The sequence below is a fragment of the Eublepharis macularius genome, chromosome 2 (genome assembly GCF_028583425.1).
Source record: "Eublepharis macularius isolate TG4126 chromosome 2, MPM_Emac_v1.0, whole genome shotgun sequence".
NCBI classification, from domain to species: Eukaryota; Metazoa; Chordata; class Lepidosauria; order Squamata; family Eublepharidae; genus Eublepharis; species Eublepharis macularius.
The window spans coordinates 176,953,585-176,975,058 of NC_072791.1; the positions used below are offsets into that span (position 1 = coordinate 176,953,585).

The 21,474-nt window shown below is 40.5% G+C and overlaps 1 protein-coding gene across 1 annotated transcript in view; it reads right to left on the reverse strand.

Annotated features, from left to right (window-relative positions):
* Positions 1-21,474, reverse strand: part of LOC129323574 (von Willebrand factor D and EGF domain-containing protein-like) — a 242,324-nt gene that overhangs the window by 3,987 nt on the left and 216,863 nt on the right. Inside the window, exons 19-20 of the mRNA XM_054970105.1 lie at positions 10,091-10,186; positions 7,443-7,538 (exon numbers count right to left, since the gene is read on the reverse strand). Of these exons, the coding sequence (XP_054826080.1) occupies positions 7,443-7,538; positions 10,091-10,186 (192 nt within the window). The remainder of the gene's footprint in view (positions 1-7,442; positions 7,539-10,090; positions 10,187-21,474) is intronic.

The following is a 21,474-nucleotide window of genomic DNA, read 5'->3' on the forward strand; positions in this document are numbered from 1 at the left end:
CACACCCCTAATTCTGTCTATTATGACTCCTGTTTTTGGTGAGACTGCAGTTTGTTAATGCTAACTGAGCCGGAAGTATTGACTGTGCAACCTTGAATAATTTAGCACTTTAATAATTGCATACTTTTGCACTTTGCAAAGACTTTACAATGTACTTTGATACTTAATCCTGAATGAGGGGGCTGACCTGGTATGTATCACTGAGATCTGGTTAGGAGAGGGGGAGGGGTTAACCTTTCTCAATTGCGTCCTCCAGGGCACTGAGTGATACATAGGCATAGATCTGGCAAGTGGGGAGGTAATGTCTCTGTAGTCTATAAGGATTCATCTTCCTAGCGTAACGTCCCATCCAGGAGTCAGGACACCTCTGGTTTCAGAGCTGTGTACCAATGTTGGGACCAAGATACAGGATTGGGATTCTGTTGGTGTACCACCCACCCCGCTGTACAAGTCTCCCTGCCTGAGCTATCAGAGGTGGTCTTGAAGATGATGTTGAAGACCACCAGGCCGGTTGTTCTGTGAGACTTCAGTGTTCATGATGAAGCTGCCTTGTCAAGACTGGCTCAGGATTTCATGGCCTCTTTGGCAACAATGGGTCTGTCTCAGTTAATAACAAGTCCTTCATATTGTGCAGGTCACACTCTTGATCTGGTATTTTGTTCTAGATGGGAGGAATATAATCTGAGGGTAAAGGATTGATGATAGTTCCTTTGTCATAGACCAATCAGTATCTGCTTGAGTTTAGACTTACAGGGATACCAAGACTCTGCAGGAGTGGGGGATCTATTAAAATGATCTGCCCCCAAAGCTGGATGGATCAGATTTGTTTTCTGATATCTCTAAGGTATTTTCCTGATGATATGTTGGTGTCCATGTTGATGCCTTGGTCGACCTCTGGAATGAGGTGATGAAAATACAAGGGAGACAGCTTGAGCAACAGTGGATGAAGACTTGGTACAAATCCAATAGGACAAGGGTGAAGGCTCATTTTAAAGAGTACTTTGTGATGGTGGTGGTGACAAAGAAACTATACTTTTCCACCTCCGTTGCATCTGCACAATGTAGGCCAGTGGAGTTGTTTCGGGTGGTCAGAGACCTTTTGGGATCTGACCTACAGGAAGCAGTAGATTGTTTGACAGCCTGCTATAATCACTTTGTCTAGCACTTTGCAGATAAAACTCTTGCATTCTTACTTGGACTCTACATTAGCATTGACAAGGTCAGATGGTGCCAGGGTGCCAACTTGTCTGGTTGATTGGGATACTTCTCAGTTAATTCAGTCTGAGGATGTGGACAGGAACCTTGGAGGTTTGAGGCCTACCATCTCTTTGTATGACTCTTGCCCTTCCTAGTTAATTAAATCTGGGGAGGGACTGGTTGACTGGATCCAAGAGGTGGTTGGTGCCTCCTTGAGAGAGGGAGGGGTTGCTCCAGCCTTGAAACAGGCTCTGGTCTACCCACTTCTAAAGAAGTCTACCTTGGACCCAGGAGACCTTAATAACTATTGACCAGTGTCAAATGTTCCATTACTGAGCAAGGTGATTGAAAGGGTGGCTGAACTACAAGATTTTCTGGATGCTGCAAATTATTTAGATCCTTTCCAATCTGCTTTTAGGCCAGTTATGGGACAGAAAGAGCCTTGGTTGCCCTGGTGGATGGCCTGCACTCGGAGATGGACAGTGGGAGTGTAACTCTGTTGATTCTTCTGGACTTCTCAGCTACTTTCAATACAATCAGTCATGGTATCCTTCTGGACAGCCTTCCCAGGCTGGGATTGGAAGGCACTGTTTTTGGTTGTTTGACCCAGGCATACTGCTGGATAAGTGGGTAGCAGTTATGGCCAGGAGTGCCTTTTACCAGCCTCAACTAGTTAGCCAGCTACAGCCTTTCCTGGGCAGGAAACATCTGACCGCTGTGGTACATGTCATGTTACATCTAGAATAGATTGCTGTGATGTGCTCTACATAGGGCTGCCTTTGAAAAATGTCCAGAAGCTTTAATTGGTGCAATATGCTTCAGCCAGGATGCTGACTGGAGTAGGTTGTAGGGCACACATCACACCAGTTTTAGATGATTTACAATGGTTTCCAGTTTGTTTCCAGGCACAATTCAAGGTGCTGGTGCTGAGCTGACATTTAACACCCTATATGGTTTGAGACCAACATATCTAAAGGACTGCATACTCCCTTATACACACATCCAACCACAGCAGTCATCTTTGGGGGTTCTGTCTTGTGTACCTTTGCTTTCTGAGACTAGGCAAGCGCTTGGCATTCCCTCAATTATTTCTCCCCCTACCTTTGTATTTATTTTAAGATATTGTTTTAAACTGTTTTAATGATGTATTTGTGTATTGGTTTTTTAAATATGTGAGTCTAATCTGTTTTACCTTGTTAGCTGCCTTGGTAGTCCTATGAGGGTGGAAAGGCAGGGTAATCTTGTAAACAAATAATAAATAAAATATGTTCCAGTTTTTCCCTGACATAAACCATCTTCGTCCCTACTTTTTCCTACCATGCTTTCAAAATTTCTGGAAACTTTACAATGCGGGGGAGTGATTTACAGGCTGGTGTAATTCTGGATTCCACATTTTAGAATTAAAGCACTGATTAATAGCTATTGCTCCATTTTGAAACATAGTTTTGAATCTTAGTGAAAGAACCCTTTAAAAAAGTCAGAATTTTTCAAATTCTCAGTAAATTTTTTGCTAAACACATTTCCCCCCAAGATGGACTTGTGTGTGTGTGTGTGGGGGGGGTTTAAGTTTGCACAGTACGACTCTGTAATAGTGGTGTGCATGTGATCCTCAGCAATCTATAAACATGTATGTTTCCTCTAGAAGAGCAAATAGCAGCTGTGGAGTGGAATGAAATTTACATGAGGAAAACGGGGAAGAATAATTAACCTGAGATGCAGTCCTGATCCAATTCAATCTCTCCCCTCTGGCTATTTTTTAGAGAAATTTAAAGTGACCGATTATCCAATCACAGTTCTACAATATTAAAGAAAATGTCAAGTGATCCAATCACAAGCCTTTTATATAACACATAGTTTAAATTTCAGTTCATTTCTTCTAACAGGAATGTGAAGTCATAAATAATCTTTGCCACTCGGTTAAGAAAGGTTTATGAAATTTCACACTAATATACCACTTTAAGCTGAATATATAATGTTTTTCCTAATCGATGCCAATTCTGGCAAGCCTCTTTATGGAACTAAAAATCCTAAACAGAGCTACATCTACCTAAACCTATTTACTTCAGTGAATTTAGAAGGGTATAAAATTGCTTAGGACTGCACTGTAATACATTGATATTATCAGTATATAAAAGTTCTGCATCACATCACTTCTGTGATTGACCTTGCTGCTATTTGAGAAGTATTTTGCTAAAGCCCAACATGTTTCCTGCTTAATAATTAAGGCAACAGGATTTCTGATTTCAAGCCAGGTTCTTTCCTCCTAATTAGCCATGTATGCTCCTATGACATTGTTTTGGCGCGCGCACACACAAAAGAGAACAGCCAATTTATAAGGCACTAGTCCAAGAAGACCACACATGTCATGTTATTATTTTAATTAGATCTCAGGAGCTGAAATGTATGTCCTTTTTTTAAAAAAAAATGACAAAATATTTCCTAGCATAATATTTGTAGTAAGAATTCAGCAGAACATTGTTTAGGTAATATGTCACTTTAAGGGGTTGCTGACTGTTTATAGGAAGAAGATATGGGGTGCCACTAACAAGAACAGTGAGAGACATATTTTGTCATTAGAAAAAGTGGGCAATGGAAGGAGTGAAGCTAGAACTAATGGGTCATTTGTATCTCACAGTGCAATCCTATGCAGAGATTCTCCATAGGCAGCAGTAACTCTGCACAAGATTGCACTGTAAGTGCAGAAGCTGCAGATGTACAGAGGAAGCCAGAGAGTGTAGAATTATTGATGGGAAAATTATAGAGTTGTTCTGGAGAGGGGAATTTCTTTGTCCAAAATTCACTTGTTAAAAATTGATTCCACGTATTTTCTTATTTTCTCTTTTAAGAGAGGAGTTCCTCTTTGATTTCGCTTTGAAAAGAAATCAATGCACTCATTTGTAACTTCAGTCCTTGAAGTTGTTTTATATGTTACACACCACAGAGTGATGCCCTAGCAGGATGGTCTGAAGGTTTGGGAAGACTCTGCCAGCCTCTTAAGTATCTACAGAGTGGAATTGTCAAAACTTCAGATCTCCCCTTGCCTCACCTTCTCTCTTCAAAATGCTCTTTGATCAAAATGAAATTAATTAGAAACTGACTTCTATTCCTAAGAAGAGGAAAAGAAAAGGATTGTTGGGTTTCAGGGAGAAACTGGATAAAGAGGAGTTAAGAGAATTTGCCCTCTTCCCCAGTCATAATAAAAAGGCAGACACAAGATGTGGGTATTAAAGTGGGGCCACTTTATTAAATACAACGTAAACTGTCAATATGGCAAGGGTCTAACTAGTGGTACTGGTCAAACCCTGGGGTCACCCAGGACCTCTGCACTGAGGTCCTGTCTGGGTGAGCCCAGGGTGCAAGCCATCAAAATGCATGTCTGGGACCCAGGTGGTCAGGCCAATGGTTCCCTCTTAAAGCTCCAACCACCCACAGTGGTGGATCCTGGGGGCAGACTTGTACAGGGGTCCCACCAAGCAATCTGCCCTCATAACGGGCAGCCATGATACTATATCATTGTATATTAGTGTATATATTGTATTTTATGATTGAATGTTTTTTAAACCTTTTATGGTTTTATATTGTGTAAATTAATTTTAATGTGTTTTTAACTTGTTGTAACCCGCCCTGAGCCCTTCATGAGGAGGGCAGAATAAAAATCCAAAGTAAATAAAATAAATAAATGAAGCCTACCAGCCAATCCTACATTTACATTTTGAAGTGAGCAACACTGGATGCACCTAAGTGGATCAACAGAAACCTCATTCCATAGGATATATAAGTAAAACAATAGAAAATTCATTATTAAATGGATATTCAGGAACTCTCGTGCACTTGGAAAAGGGAACAATTAAAGATGTAATAAGCCAAGCTATGCTAAAAGTAAAAATATATAATAACTCCAATTCTACCACATGTGCTATGGGGAGAAGGGTTAAAATATTTTAGAAGAAAACTGGAATTAAAATCAAAGCGAAATAATATAGTTGAGGACTAAATGAATATTTTATACATGTATTTATAAAGAACACTAAAACACAAAACACTGAGAATGACACAAGCTCTATCCTTTATAGCCTTAGTGAGAATGTTGTTTAAAAAGCTGAGTTTATATTAAAATTATAATCAATAAAATGCCCAGCGTGGGAAAGTTTGATCCCTCTGTGTTAAAATAAAACCGAGCAATCATTTCCATGCAAATGACCTTTTCTGATAACTTTACCTTTTTTTTTTTGAACAGTTGGAATAGAAAATCGGGAACAAATGCTTTAAAAAGAGGGAGAGTATGAGGCTGCCCATTTGACATCCCTGGGAAAGTTAATATGTGTTCCATAACATGATATTGGAATAGATAATGATGTCATTGATGAGAACCCTCCATTTTTATGGTCGTCATTCATTTTTATGATTAATTCATAGGATGATCTGTTTGCAATTGTCAGACACAGTGAATAAGCGTGTTCAATAGCTGCATATCACATGAGGATCCCTCTGTGATCACTGCTAGTTCAGTACAAGAGACACAACAATGGCTATTTCTAGCCCTCCTCCATCATACCAAACCTCTCCTACTGAAAACACCTCTTCTTTGGAAGGTGGAGGAGAAAATACTCCACTTTCAGCCAGGTAAAAGCAGAAAGCTAGGCTTCCAGGATTATACTCACTCCACAGTAATTCACTTGGCTATGTCCCAGCCCTTGAGGTTCACAGTTCCGGCTCTAGAATCCTTAAAATCTAGCTAGTCATTATGTGTGGGTTATTGGCTATACTTGGTTTATGGGCCACAAATAGTGCAGGATTGTTATGTAGGATAAATTGAAACGCTGAACAGTGGTATGAAATAATAGGTATATTAACAACTTTATATTCTTTTAAACATTGAAGAACCATTGTCATTCCTAACATGACATTAAATGAAGATGGATCTTTAACTTTTTGACTACCAGGCACAGTGGTTTTATTTTAGCCTCTGAGCGCACATTCCAACAGTCTTCTTGAAAAGTGGTAAATTGTTATACCAACACCTGTTGTGAAATGTCATTTCACCACTTTGTGTGCTTATTTAGTGAACATTTGGACCAACACATGTATTTCTTTTTATTTTAAAAATCTTCTTTAACTTATTTTCATGTTGAGGATAATAAATGAAGCCTGCTTGTGTTTGCTGACAGTTTATATTGTCGCAAGCGCAGTTTTTGCCAGTTGCAGAGCTGATATGAATAGGAATATTTATGACTACTGGAATGCTCTCTGTCACTGACTGGCTACATTTAGCCACCACCATTGTGCTAGATTCCAGGAGATGTCATATTGTACAAAACAATGTTAAGAAGAAATGGTAAACCAAGTTGGCTACAACAGGAATGCTTGAACAATTCTAAGAGGGACCAAGATGGTAACTTCCTCTAAGTTTGTAAGTGTGTACGTAGCATGCATAGTCTTAGACAAGAGGAGCAACACTGAGGTAGTAGCCAACAAAACTGGAGGGTGGGGAGCAGGTGGCCATAAGGGTTGCCATTGCCATTAGCAATCTGTCATTTGTTTCTACTAGAAGCTTTATGATGATCAGAGAGGCTCTGTATTTCTGCATTCAAATACTTTCTGCATGGAAATGATGATGTGATCATATTACTGCTTTTTCTTGCCAGCACAATTGCCAGCTTGTTTCACCTAGATTGACTTCTGTGGGAAAAGAAAATGCTTTTAATTGTTTATGCACAGCATCAGTAGAGATGATCCTGTCAAACTACGAAGGCTGTTACTATAAATGCACTTACTTGAGAGTAATCCCTATTGAACTCTGTGCAGGATAACACTGGTAGGCACAGACTTTAGGCAGTGATGATTGCTAAAATCTGTTGTTTGGACTCATTGCTTTATTTATAAAGGAAGTATGGCAGCTGTGCTACTTCCCAATGGCTTTGTCCCACACAACGCTGGTATTTTAGTCTTGCCAATCTAACTCTTTCATCCATATGTTACTGGAGTTGGTGTGGGAAGAAGCAAAAGGAAGCCTATACTTCTCCAGAGATATATGATCATTTTTACATATGTGATTTAGACACCTATCTCCCTGGGTCAGTGTTATACAAGTGTTCTTCCCTTCATTAGCTTTTCAAAGTCTCTGGGGTTTTTTTCCACCACTTACTCTGGGTGCTTATTTTCCAGCTGCAAGTCTTTTATATTCTATAGACAGGACAAACACTACCCACAATCCAAACCCTGACCAAAATGGAATCAGTACTTACGAATCTGGCATAATGAGCCCACCCATCCTCGAGAGCAATGGCAAATATTAGGACCAAGACATTCTCCACCATTCAGGCAGCTGGACAAACAAACAGCTGAAAAGAACAAGTTGAAGAGAGGGAAATGAAAATATCAACATGATATTCTAGTAAGTTGGGAAGCTCTTTTAAAGAGTGTCATGTGGTTGCTTCCCACAATTATTGTCAAAATGGTTGAATCTCAAAAGAGTGTAATGAGTGTTCTTCATGAGGCAATTAGCATTCTGAAATTTCCATGATTAGAAACTTCTTCTTAATCTCTCTTACTGTGACTGCTAGGGTCATCATAGATTTACTCCAAAGGCAGGTTCCCCAGCCATTAAAAATTCATTTTCTATTAGGACTGAAAGCCTTAATTGATTGATTAGTGTGATTAACTGGCTAATCCATTAATTTCAGACTAAACATGCAGATATTAAATTAGATTTTAAACACACTGGTGCCCTTTAAAGAAGTTGAATAGTGAGGACATTGTTGTAAACAATCAAAATGCATCTGTCAGGTTAAGGCAGACCTTGAAATATTCTAGTCAAGTATTTGTATGGGTAGTGCTAATGTGAGGGTGGAGAACTTCCTTGCCAAATAATTTGTTCCCTTCCTTTGCTGGCAGATCATCATCTGCCAAACTGACTATCAGATAGGCAGCTGCTACTAGAACAGAAACTAGCACATGTGATGATGATGATAGGGAAATAACCTAGGAGTGAAATAAACAAACCACTGATCTCATGACAAAATCTCATGATTGATCTCCCATCATTAAGGTTTTTTTATGTCAGAGATAATGACCTATACAAGTGTCACCAAAGCGGATGGCGGTAACCATAGGTGTTACTGAGCTACTTGTGTAGATGGCTTGTGTCTCCCATGGCCTTGTGTCTCCTATTGTAATCTATGTGCTAAATGCTAATGCTATTTCTCCTTAGGAAATGTATTGACTTTTGTCTCAAGAACCCATCTTATTCTGACAGCATCCAGTCATAGAGCACATGACAGAATAATAACCCCACTGGACCAGATAAATGGTCAACCAGTGGTTTCCTGAAAGACAAGGAAGGAAAACAGGTCAAACTCCTTGTCTGCTGTTATTTCATTCCAACAACTGGCATTCATAGATACATGGCCTCTGAAAATGGAGAGTCCATTCAGCCATCTCTTTATCATCCATGAATTTGTCTAATCCCCTTTTAAAACTATTTAAGCCAATAGCTATCACTACATCTCATGGCAGTGAATTCCATTATGCTTACAATGTCTCTGAGCATGTGGATCACTGCTGATTAACCACAACCAACCTCTCTAGGATCTGGCACAGTCCTAGAATTCTTCTAGAGAAAAGGAACAACTTTTAACATTTTATTGAGGCAAAGCATCCTCCCTTTCAATTTTAAGCTAATTTTTCAGCCATTATATAACTGATATTTTATGTAAAGTAATGCCAGTGGGCTATCTATACATGTGTTATGTTTGGTAAACTAAGAAGTGACCAGTAACTATGCCTGAATTAAAACCTATACTGAATCATATTATCACCGGTATAGCTGAGGTGTGAAGCCAATACGTTAATTCATCTTCTGTACTGCATCTTATCTTGATTTTAAATTTATTAAGCCTATCTGCCAGCATTATTATTATTATAAGTAACTGTGTAAGAAAAAAAATACCCAAACATTTTCAGATCAGATGACTTATTTGAATTATATTTTTGTGTGAACTGCAATCAAATGTGGTTACGCTTGACAATGTTAAAACACACACACACCAGCTTCAAAAATTATACACTGAATGAATGTGTTTGTGATGACCTTGAGAATCTATCCGTATGGAAAAGCTTTTACTAAAGCCTTTAAATAGTTCTGTATTTGAAATATATGTCATTTATCTGCAAAATATAACAAACTGTGTGTAGCTGTTAAAATCTAAAATCAATACTTCACATTTAATGCTGTGAAAAATGAATTTCTATAAAGAAAAAAAATCTGCCTAATAGACAGCTGCAAGGGCTAGAACTAATGGCTTTTAAACAAAAATGTTATATTTGTATGTATAAAACTGTTCTGTTTTCAATTTGTATTACCAATATATAAAATATTTTTCTCCTCAAAGTCCTGAGAAGAAAAACATTTATATATTGGAGCTAACTAGATTGTTAGCTATATTGCTTGCTAGCATTAAAACAGATTGAAATGTGTGCTCAAAGGTCTAAGTGATAAACAACTTATTTGAGGGGAAGGGAGCACAATAGGGATGCTTTTCAATTACTGTCTGAATAAACACCATAATTTTAGTTGTTGGTGTTGCATAATGGAACCTCATGCATACTTTTTTCATCTATGTTCCCTCAGTATGTCCCAGATTTGGAGGGGGAAACACTTTGGATACACTTTGGATGTATATAATCATTCTATGAAAGCATGGATTGCAGTATATATCAAATCCATATAACGTGTATACAAAATATGTGTCTATGTCATGTGCTCATCTGCATTGTATTCATGAAAATTCACAATGAATCATTGGAAGGATATACGAAAAGAACACATTAAAAGTTAAAGAACAAGCACAGAACAGAATTAATGATTTTTTTCTGGTCCTAGAGCTCAGCTCACGTTTACTGCAAAGCTTTCCTTTCCAGCCAGATGGGCAGTCACAAATGCCAGGACTGATGCATTTCCCTCCATTCATGCACATAGGATCACACACACCTGCAATAACAGAGTGAAACAAGGGCTGACACTGAGAAATATTTGAGGCATTCTGTTCCAATGTGTTTTCACAGTTCTGTACGGGCAAAGTTTTGTATAATTAAAGACAAAAAGTAATTTGAAAGAGAAGTCTTAAACTTTGGGATTTGCAAGCTTTAGTAAATCCTTCTAGAATCTGCTGAGGTCCATTGCATGCGAGAGACATTTCAAGGAGCCTTCAATAAGAGCTGCCTCACTAGAGAAATGAGAGAGACATTAATTACAATGATTCTTGAAAAAGTAAACAAGAAATCTTCAGTGGCAGCTGTAGCCAGACCAATACCACTTATTACTGCTGATTGCCAAATTCTTGTTAAAGCCATTCCCCTCTTGATTGAAAAACATATTCTTGGGCATTCATCTGGATCAGCAAGAGCTGTTGGAGAATTGATTAGTTTCACACAATTTCAGGAAAGCTTTTGCATTTTATCCATCAAGAATAAGAGACAAGATAAGGCTGGAATTGTCTGAGATTAAAAACAAAAGACAAGTGTGCACCATTTCAAATATTACTTTCAAAATCTTTTGGCAGGGAAATTTAGATTAGACATGGGCATGAATGGAAATATGAAGCAAATTTCGTCGTGAAATGGGCCATTTCGTCGTGAAATGGGCCATCACGAATCAGTGTTCTGTGGGGCCACGGTTATCACAAAATTATCACGAAATTCACGACTTTTTGGCCTGTTTTGTTAGCTTCATGAACGATTCGTAATTGCAGACAGGCTGGTGCCGATCCATTGATTCCCTAGGCAACAATGGGCCTTTTGTTGCCATTGGAAACCCCAATCATAGCCCACTTACCCTTGATTGGCAGCTCTCCTACCCATCTGGAGAGCTTCCATTCTGCCCTAGACAGCCAGGAGCTGGGGGTCAATCCCCTAGGCAACCAAAGAGTTGGGCCTTCTGTAGCCATGGGCACACCAATCTCACCCCTCCAAACACTGTTATGCAGGTCTGTCAGCCAACAACAGACCTCCTGTTCTGCTCCATGTCAGTGTTTTTTTTATAAAAGGTACTCTCTCTGCCTTGTGTTTCAGTCCCAGTAGATAGAGGGAGAGGGAGGAGGACCTGTTGCTGGGATTGGAGTGGGAGAGTGTGTGGAAGGATTTGGGGTTGTGCTTTTGGTTGCTGCTTTAAAGAGACTGAAAGAAGCCTCTTATTTCCAGCTCTTGGCCTTGCTGTGGGAAGGTCTTTGGGTAAAGGTGCCTTTTCCCCTCCACTCTACCCCACCCCACCCCACCCCACCCCTCACTCCGTCTTCCTGGCCCAGCTCCACCACGGCCAGTCTTTCATCTTCCTCTGATCCAGCAACTCCTGGTCCCCATTTCAGTCATGCACTCTGGCAGCACTTCCCTTCCCACCCTTCCCATCGACCTTCCTGATCAACGTATTGCAAACTGGGAGGGTAGGTGGAGGAGAGCCTGCTGAAGTCTCCCTGTGAGTTTGGCATCTCGGGGTATGAAGGGAACCATTGAAATGCCTCGGATTCTGACGAATCACAAAACTAATGAATCGTTTCAGCAAACGTGCAAATTTCATGAAGTTTCGTGATTCGTGGGTCATGACAAAACTCTTTGTTTTGGGGTTTTCCATTTTGTGCCCATGTCTAATTTAGATATGGCAGTTGCTATTGCCTGAAGGTTAAAGGCGTGGTCACATCCAACCATATTTCCCCAGTAAGGCTCTACTTATAAACAGGTGAACCATCAGCCAGTGATAGATTGAGGTGGAATCCTATGTTCACTTGTCCAGAAGCAAAATACAAGACGATCTTATGTTTAATATTAACATATATCTCTGGTGCATCTACATTTGAAATTGCGTATGGTTCTAGTCACCTTACTTCATAAAGGGTATCTTAGAGTTGGTGGTATAGTGATTAGAGTGTCAGAAGAAAGAAACTCAAGTTCACATTGCCACTCCACCACAAATCTCACTGAGTGACCATATGACAGCCTCTGTCTCTCAGGGTAGTTATTTAAATAAAACTGAAGAAGGGAAGAATCATGCTTAATAGGGGTGTGTACTTCAAAAAATTTTATTTCGGATCTGGATTTCATTGAGGACATGCTTTTCACTATCATGAATCTTTGGGGCTCTCCTTACAATTTTGGATTTTTTCTCAGTATTTGCGGGTGGGGGTGGTCTTGAACATTTGGGACCATTTTATCAATTGCTACCAATTCCCTCTCCCAGAGGCGACAGGAGAGGGAAGGAGAAGGGGAGAGGGAGGGAAGCTGATCCTGCTTAACAGCTGTTTGACAGTGTCTCCCCTCCTTTCAAATTTTAAGAGGCCAATATTTTCTATGGGGATGGACCTGGCATCCCTCAGCACAATAGGAGAGAACTGTTATATTCATGTCTGCTTGTAGACTTCCCTGAAGTTACTGCAGAGAACATAGTACTTGACAAACGAAACTTAGATCTGATTTAGCAAGGTTCTTCTTTCTCGTACATAACTTCAGAATAAACATGTATATTTTCCCACAACCTTTGAATATGATAGAATACAAATGACCATGTGGTAAATTATGAATTGGTCCCTCTGAGTGCTTAACTACTTCCTTAACTACTGGCTTGCTGTGATTTTGCATCTATAGAGAGAGAAGCAGTCATTGCACACGATTATGTAGTTAGATGAGCAATTTAGCATGGATTCATTGCTCCCTGTGAACTTAATATCTCACATTCCAGCCATTATATTAAATAGGTTGAATATTGGGTTTTTTTGGCCAAGGCTCAGGGAGGAGTCACATGTAGCAGTTTCCACCTAGATACTAGTGGTTTATTGTACAGAGTAAATTGCAAGCAGATACATGGTGGGGTACTATGATGTGACAGAGCTCCCAGGCATATTTGAGGACACAGACTTACTTAAAATGTTTATCTACACATATGACTGGCGGCACTTTTTAAAAGCTTAGAAATACTGTACAAACAGTTGAAGGACTGTGAAGGGTTAATTCTTCACAGAAACAGGAAGCTTTGAGTGACAGGCCACTCCAAGGAATCTGATTGAGTAGCATGAGCTGAACAGAGGAAGACTTCTGTTCAGCTCATGCTACCCAATCAGAGGGGAGTCTGATTTCAGCCCTAGTTGATAGGAATTGAGTACTGACAGTTTGGAGATTAAGCTCTGACTTAATACAAATTAATACAAATTAAGCTCTGACAGTTTAATACAAATAGGAGAGCTGGGAGAGAATTAGCAAGGAAGTTTGGGAAGTAGGTGAAGACTCCCATTCAGGCCAAAGAAAGGGGATAGATCTTCTAGTTAGAGGAGAATTTCCCTACCCAGTCAAACAGGGAGTTATCTCTGAAGAGTGAAGAGATTCCTGGTCGTGTGTGGTTAGAAACTGCCTTTGGAGACCTTAAGAGTCAGTTAAAAACTCAAGACGAGTACTGGTGTTTCAAGAGAATGGGTTTGGGTACTGGAAAGAGAGTACCAGCCTTCTGGAAACCCAAGAGAGTAAGAGAATACTCAAAGAAAGTGTACTAGAGTGTTTGAGAAAAGACTGGAGTTATCTATATTGAAGTACCTCAGAAATTTTCAACCCCTGATTTCACTTGGCTTTTCCCCGCTTTGTTAAATAAAATATTTTTTGATTTTTGAATTTGAAAACGCCTCTAGAACCATTTAAGTTAAGTCAAAAAGGTGGTAAGGTGGGGCAGCGTCATAATCCATCTTTCTCTTGAGCAAGACAGTATAGAAGGCAGTATAGAAGGCAGTATAGAAGGACACAAGTGTCATGTAATGTTTGAATCAGCTCATCTCAGATCATAAACCTGAGCATTCAAACCATGTGAGTTCCATAACAGTTTCAATTTTTCATAAATCCTAAAAATAATTTGCAAGTCAATGCTTGATTGGAAAGCTAGTTCTGACATTTGCATGGCAACTACTTAATACCAAATAGAATATTTTTACAATTTAAGAAATATGATCAACTTTACATATTTTATAGTTACCAGCTCCATGGAGGAAAAGAATGTCTTGTCCCTTTCATAGAGATTTAATGGGATTGTGCTTCCAAGCTTTGATGGGGTTCAATTGACCCTGGCTGACTCAGTTAACAGCCTAGGGATTATACTAGAGGTAGCATTGCTGATAGATAAGGAAGTAAATGCAGCTGCAAAAAAGACCTTCTCACAACTCATACTAGCCTGGAAGATGACCCCCTACCTTGACATGGTCAATTTGCCCACCTGGATTCATAGCTAAGTAACATCGAATCTTGATTATTCTAATGCACTCTATTCTAATGCACCTATAGGTTTCCCTTCACAGTTAACTTGGAAACTTCAGTTGGTGCAGAATGCTGCAGCTCATTTACTCTCAGGAGATACATGGAGCATGCATATCACTCCCACTCTGCAGTCACTTCATTGACCTCACATCAGTTATCAGGCTCAATTCAAAGTCATAACTATTATATTCAAAGCCCTTCATAGCCTTGACACATCATATCTGTGCAACCACCTCTCCTCCTATGTTCCACCAGGGCAGCTTCACTCATCTGGGCAGATGGCACCTTGCAGTTGCGCAAAATCGACACCTGCCTGAACATGTACTTTCTCTGTGATAGCCCCCACCTTTGGAACGACCTGCTTGAGGTGGTCCAGAAAGCCCTCACTGTCCTGGCTTTCCACAAACTATGCAAAACTGAATTATTCAGTAGGGCTTTCTACTCAGATTGCAAGACTGTATCATAAGAAATAGCTCAGAGAGATGCCTTGATAGGGATGGGGACTAAGCACTATGCTATTGGGTACTGTCTGCTGATGTAAATACGCATCTACTAGTGAGTTTCCATGCTGCTAAACATGCCATGGAAATTAGTTATGCTTTGGCCATTTCCACACACGTTGAATAATGCACTTTCAATGCACTTTAGCAATCCTTTGGAAGTGGATTTTTTGTTCCACACATGGAAAAGCAGTTCCAAATGTTCACTAAAGTGTATTGAAAGTGGATTATCCAACATGTGTGGAAGCAGCCTCTGTTTCAGATAGATTTCATCTCTGTGTTCGGCTTTAAGCTTGTTTTTTTTCCTTTTAATATTCCATATTGTATCTGTTTCCCTGAATGTCCTAATTGCTGTTTATTATTGTACTTTGCTCAGTGAATGTCCTAGCTGTCAATTATATTGTATTTTTACTCACACTCTTGTAATCCACCTTAGATCTCAGTGACGGCAGTTGTGATGGACTGCGCATTTTAAAAAGCCTGGACGGGCTGTATACTCACAGCTGCAGAATTGTTAACAGTTAATTCCTCACAAAATCAGAGATCTTTGAATGACAGGCTACACCATGGGATCTGATTGGGTAGCATGAATTGGAAAGAGGAGGGTCTGTTTTCAGTTCTAGCAGAGAGCGATTGAGTGTGAAGAGTTGGGAGCCAGAGTCCTAACGGAGAGCAGTTAGAGCAGTTTTACCACTGGTAGGAGAAGTTGGGAGATTTGGCAAGGAGGTTTAGGTGCAGGCTCCCAAGCGGGCCAAAGAAGAGTGGATAGATCGTCTAAGGAGAGATTTTCCCTATCCAGTCAACCATTGGAGAATGAAGAGATCCCTGGTCAGGTGTGATTGGAAACTGCCTGTGGAGACCTTGAGATTTAGTTAACAACTGGAGGAAAACACTGGTGTTTGGAGAGAAGGGGACTGGATTACTAGAAAGTGGGTGCCAACATTCCTAACTCCAAAAGAGAAAGAGAGTACTAAAAGAAAGTATACTAGATTGTTTGGGGGGAAACAAGGGAACAAAAGCCTCAACATATAAGACTTTAAATATCTGTGAAGAAAATAAGAACTAAAGCCTGTGCATATTCTGACTTTACCTCAAATACATATATATATACTTCAGAATTTTTCAGTCCCTGATTTCACCTGACTTTTCCCCTCTAAAGTAAATAAATTAGTTATTTTTGGAATTTCAAAAACACCTCTGGTGCCATTTCTCTTGTTTAGGGATGAGAGAACATTAATATAATATAATATAATATAATATAATATAATATAATATAATATAATATAATATAATATAATATAATATAATATAATATAATATAATATAATATAATATAATACCACCTCTGTTCATGAGAAGCTTCAGCTACTCAGTTCTGAACATAAAAGGAACAGGGCGTTTTGCCCCTTGCCAGTTGGCAACTCAGCATGCATAAGATTGGCATATTTGAGTATTGTAAATTTGATGACATTGGGATTTTTAAAATAAATCAAATTTTGCTGACTCAAGACAACCTAACTTTGCCTTTTCCAGGGAGGCAGCTACTGCTTTGATTTTTCTTGTCCTCCCTAGAAAAAAGAAGGAAAGAAAAAGAATTGCGAATGATTTGACACTTTTTAAATTAAACTGGGCTTGTTCAAAATTATTCCCAATTCCTTCCTCTCACAGGAGGAGTATAAAATGTGTGTAGTCAGCAGATGAACAAAGCATATTTTGGTGGCAATTCCACTGAAGGAATTGCTGTATTGAGGAAAGGAACAGCTGAGAACAGTAAGAATAACTATACGACAGGAAGAGGGGTACGTTTCATATTAAGACACAAGTGGAAGGAGGCCAACTGAAGTATTAAGCTGGGCTATGGAGATCCACTAAGGACAAAGGGTTGTATCCAGCCAACATTTCTACTCAAATTCGCCTAATCCTCCTCCTTGCTGCAGCCCCTATCCCATACAGCATTGCAAAATGGCCAGGAAAATATGTCCCTTTATAGAACTTCATGGCATGGAGGTAAATAACATCACCTGGAACATAATATTCCATTAAGGCCCTCTTAAAGGGGTAGAATTTTTTTTCTCCAGGGAGGTGAGAGCCAGATGGTTTGTGCCCATGCAGGCTGGGTTACCAACTCTGGTTTTGAAAATTCCTGAAGATTGGGAGGCTGGAGCTGGGAAGGGCAGTATTTGGGGAAGGGAGAGAACTGAGCAGGGGTGTGATGCCATAGAGCATTCCCTCTAAAGGTGGCATTTCCTCCATGGGAACTGATTTCTGTCATCTGGATATCAGTTGTAATTCTGGGAGAACTCCAGTCCCTACCTGGAGGTTGGCAGCTTTAGCAGGTGCCATGATCCCAAGAATAGCCTATTGGGTCATCAAAGGGGACCACTTACTCCCTTTTCATCAGTGTAAAAGCTAGTTGGATCCAGCCCAAGGTTGCCTTCTGTTCCCTACACTTAAAGAACACCACACAAGATTCTTCAACTGCTGTTCACTAAAACAGGGATGCTGCTGCTATTACCAGGGGCAACTTGTCCAGCTATCTGGCCCCCAGGATGACCTGCTCCCCCCATAAATTTGTACCCATACTCCCCAGTTGTTGTGATCTTGTTCGAAACTGTGAATGGAAAACAATAAAAGTAAGTAAAATACCCATGAGTAGTTTTTTAGGCTCAGGAAATAAAATGCAAACAAATGAAAGCATGAAGGAAACAGGACACTGCTCCTCCCTCATACAAAATTGTGCTTTTTAAAATGATTGTTTATTCTAAAACATTCACACCCTGGCTTTTCTTAATAAACCAAAGTATTTTAAGCGATTGCCATATATGGCAACAGGCCAGACACTAATATGTTCATAAAATTCATACAAACTATGATGTGCTGGTCCTTTAAATCTTACCCTCCCTTGGCTTTCATTTCCTGTTTCTGGAGTTTCAGTGCCATGAGCGTATCCTTAATTGTTATGAGTTCTTGGTCCAATCACTTCAACACTAATGGAAGCACATATATAACATATGTAAATGGAAATCCTCTTGCTTGCTGCTATTTTGTGTATCGGGCTTTATGAAAGATACAAGCACCAGGCATCTAATACTAGAGGCGGTAGAAAAGTGGCAAAGTTCTAGCTACAAAAGTGAAAGAAAGCAATGAACTTTCTATTTGTGTAAATCTAGGGAAAGAATACTGGGATGATAGGAAAATCCAATAGGCAAAAGAAACAAGTGAAGCTGCTTTAGCAGCAGAATGGCACAGAGGCCAGAGGTGTGCTTTGATTTAGGACTATACGGCTGGCACAACCTGAGAAAAATACGGCCCTCTTACGAACAAGTGAGGGAATATTCAGATAAGTTGTGGGGGGTTTCAGGTCAATCTACTGGTTGTTATTTTGGATTGTTAAAATATAGAGGGGAAGGAAATGATATACTAGTAACTGAACTCTTGTCTTCATTAATAGGGCCACAGATATAACATGTGCCCTCTGAAAAAATGCTTTTACAGCCCTCCTGAACACAACTAAGGAGGAGACATTTTGCACTTCTAAAGGGAGCTTGATCTATAGTGGGAGGGGGGCAGCCATGGAGAAAGCACAGAGATGGTTGTGGGCTTTTCGTGCTACTCTGAGAGGGCTCTTTCAATAGGCATTGGTCTGTGGAGTTTAACTGGCATATAGCTTCATAAGTGGAGTGAGAGCCCTTCGGATATATACATCCCTGACTGGAAAGGGCTTTAAAGTTGAGCACTAGCGCCTTGAACTGAACCCGGAAACAATTAGGAAGCAAGTGAAGCTGTTTTAATTGCAGCATTGCAAGATGGAAATGATTAGTTCCTGTTAACAAATGGGTAGCTAAATTATAAACAAGCAGTAGCCTCCAAAGGCAGTCCCACACACAGCCTATCACAGTAGCTCAGCCTAGAGGTTACAGCACAAATCAGCATAGCAAGGTCACTTCCACCCAGGAGCACTGACAAGCCATTATATGGATACTTCATTACGGAAGCATATAGTGCCATTATTGTGAATGGAAACTTTTTTTTCTTTTTTCTTTTGCAATTGATATGCAAGAACCAGTACTTCTATCAGAATCCAAATAAATGACTACAAATAACAGGCATCTGTGGTTGGACCAAGAGGCAACATAATTATGCAAAATATCACAGAAGTCAAAATCATTTTTAGTTGGCTATAGAAAGTGTGTACAAAACCATTAATCTTCTTGAAGGAAATGGATGACGCCTTTTCAGCACAACCTATATCTTCCCTGGAATTTTCCCTGGTCTTACTCTGACAGAAATTATATATCTTTGTGTAGTAGTTTAATGGCTTTTCCCTGACATTTTGCTCTGAATGTTTTACACCTTTCGCCTTCTACCATAATTTTCTCTATTCTCCTCTCATTGCTATTACATTTACTTTAGTTATTATGTATATAAAAATTATACTGTTTAGCTGAACAGAAAGATTCCTTCATAATCCAAGCATTTAAGAGGACTCTTCATGACACAGAGTTTGCTGTAAGGGCTCTCTATACTTTCTGTGTTGCAGTGGGTTTTAGAGGTACAAATGTCCCTATGATAGGTCCTGACAGAGATCAAATATGGTTACAATCTTTCTAGATGTCCTACAGTTCCTCCTCTTTTTTGAAAAAATTGGGAAGAAAACTAAAGACCATAAATTCTAGAAAAGCAATACTCAAGTATATGAAAATTAGCAAGAATTTGTTCCAGAACAGTGAGATGTAGAGATAAGTGAACTTAGCTGAGAGTTCCCAGGTTCACATCTCCACTTGGCCCTGAAACTTACTGGATGATGGTGCTAAATCAGCCTAATCTATGTCATATGGTTAAGATTTTAGCAAGACTATAGTGAAAGGGGAAAGAACCATGTTCATTTCCTTGACCCGATGGTGGAAAGATGGAATAGAAATGCAATAACTGAGTAGGTAGATAGGAATGTTTATCTTTAATCCACGAAAAACTGGAGTCTTTGACCTCCGTCATCATCCATTATGTGTAACAACTAGAGATGGGCACAAACCTAAATACAAACCAAAAAAAACACATGAACCAGGTCGGTTTGTGGCTCGCGAACCAGTGGTTTGTGGAAGCTCGTTTCCACAAACTTTCACGAATTAGTCTGCTGGTTCGTTTGGTTCATATTAAAGGGGCAGTTTAAATGGCCATTTCCCTGGGGAAATGGCCATTTAAACTTTTCCTGCCCCTTGCAAGTGGCAGGTCCCTTAAAACTATCAGCTGGCAGGCAGCAGAGGGGGATCCCCCCCTTGTCGCCTGCCAGCTAATAGTTTAAAGGGACCTGCTGCTTGTAAGCAGCAGGGCCCTTTAAATGGCCCAAACTCCAGCCCCAACCCCCCACCCCAGCCCACAGCCCCCCAGCCCCAGCCCCAAACTTACCTTGCTGCTGGCGTGATGGAGCAGCCCTGTGGGCCTCCTCCTGCAAGGGGTGGGAAGGCCGTTTGGGGCCTCTTCCGCTGCTGCGTGGGCCCACAGAGCAGCAGAGGAGGCCGTGGCCTCCCCACCCCTCAAATGGTTGCTGCGGGCCCGCAGAGTGGCAATTTGAGGGGTGGGGAGGCTGTTTTCAGCATTTGCCACTGCCCTGTGGGCCCACGCGGCGGCAGAGGAGGCCAAAAACGGCCTCCCTGCCCCTCAGAGGAGGAGGCCACAGGCCCACAGGGTGGCCATTGAGGGGCGGGGAGGCTTTTTTCGGCCTTCTCCGCCACCCTGTGGGCCCACAAAGCAGTGGAGGAGGCCAAAAATGGCTTCCCCGCCCCTCGCAGGAGGAGGCCACGGGCCTGCAGGGCGATTGGGCCATAGCCTCTACCATCCCAGCAGCAAGATAATTGTGGGGCTGAGGCTGGGGGATGAAGGTTGGGGTTTGGGCTATTTAAGGGGCCCTGCCGCTTGCAAGGTGAAAACCCATGAACCACGAACCCTATGGTTTGTTGTTTTTTGTTGGTTCGTGCCTATCTCTAGTAACAACCAAATCCTATTCAGTCCCTTATACACAGAATCACACCTGGAAGATTTATGACAGGATTCCCCCAAGCCTCCTCGGACCCCTGCTGTGATTTTTCTTATAAAAATGTCCAAAATGATTTCCCTCCCATATTATCTGATGAAGTGAGCTCCAACCTCTTTAAGGTGCCACTGGACTTCTTGGGGGTTGTTGTTGTTTTACAATAGATGAACATGGCTACTCCTCTGTAATTAGCACTTCTTATACTGTCATGAAGAAAAAGTCTGTAATGAATACAACCTGTCAAAACAGATATTATCAATGGAATAATTATTAAAGTTAACATTAATCCAAACTTAGTTTGCCAGCTTAATACTGTTTGTAAAGGTAAAGGTAGTCCCCTGTGCAAGCACCGAGTCATTACTGACCCATAGGGGGATGTCGCATCACGACGTTTTCTTAGCAGACTTTTTGTTATGGGGTGGTTTGCCAGTGCCTTCCCCACTCATATACTGTTAGAGTTGTCCAAAT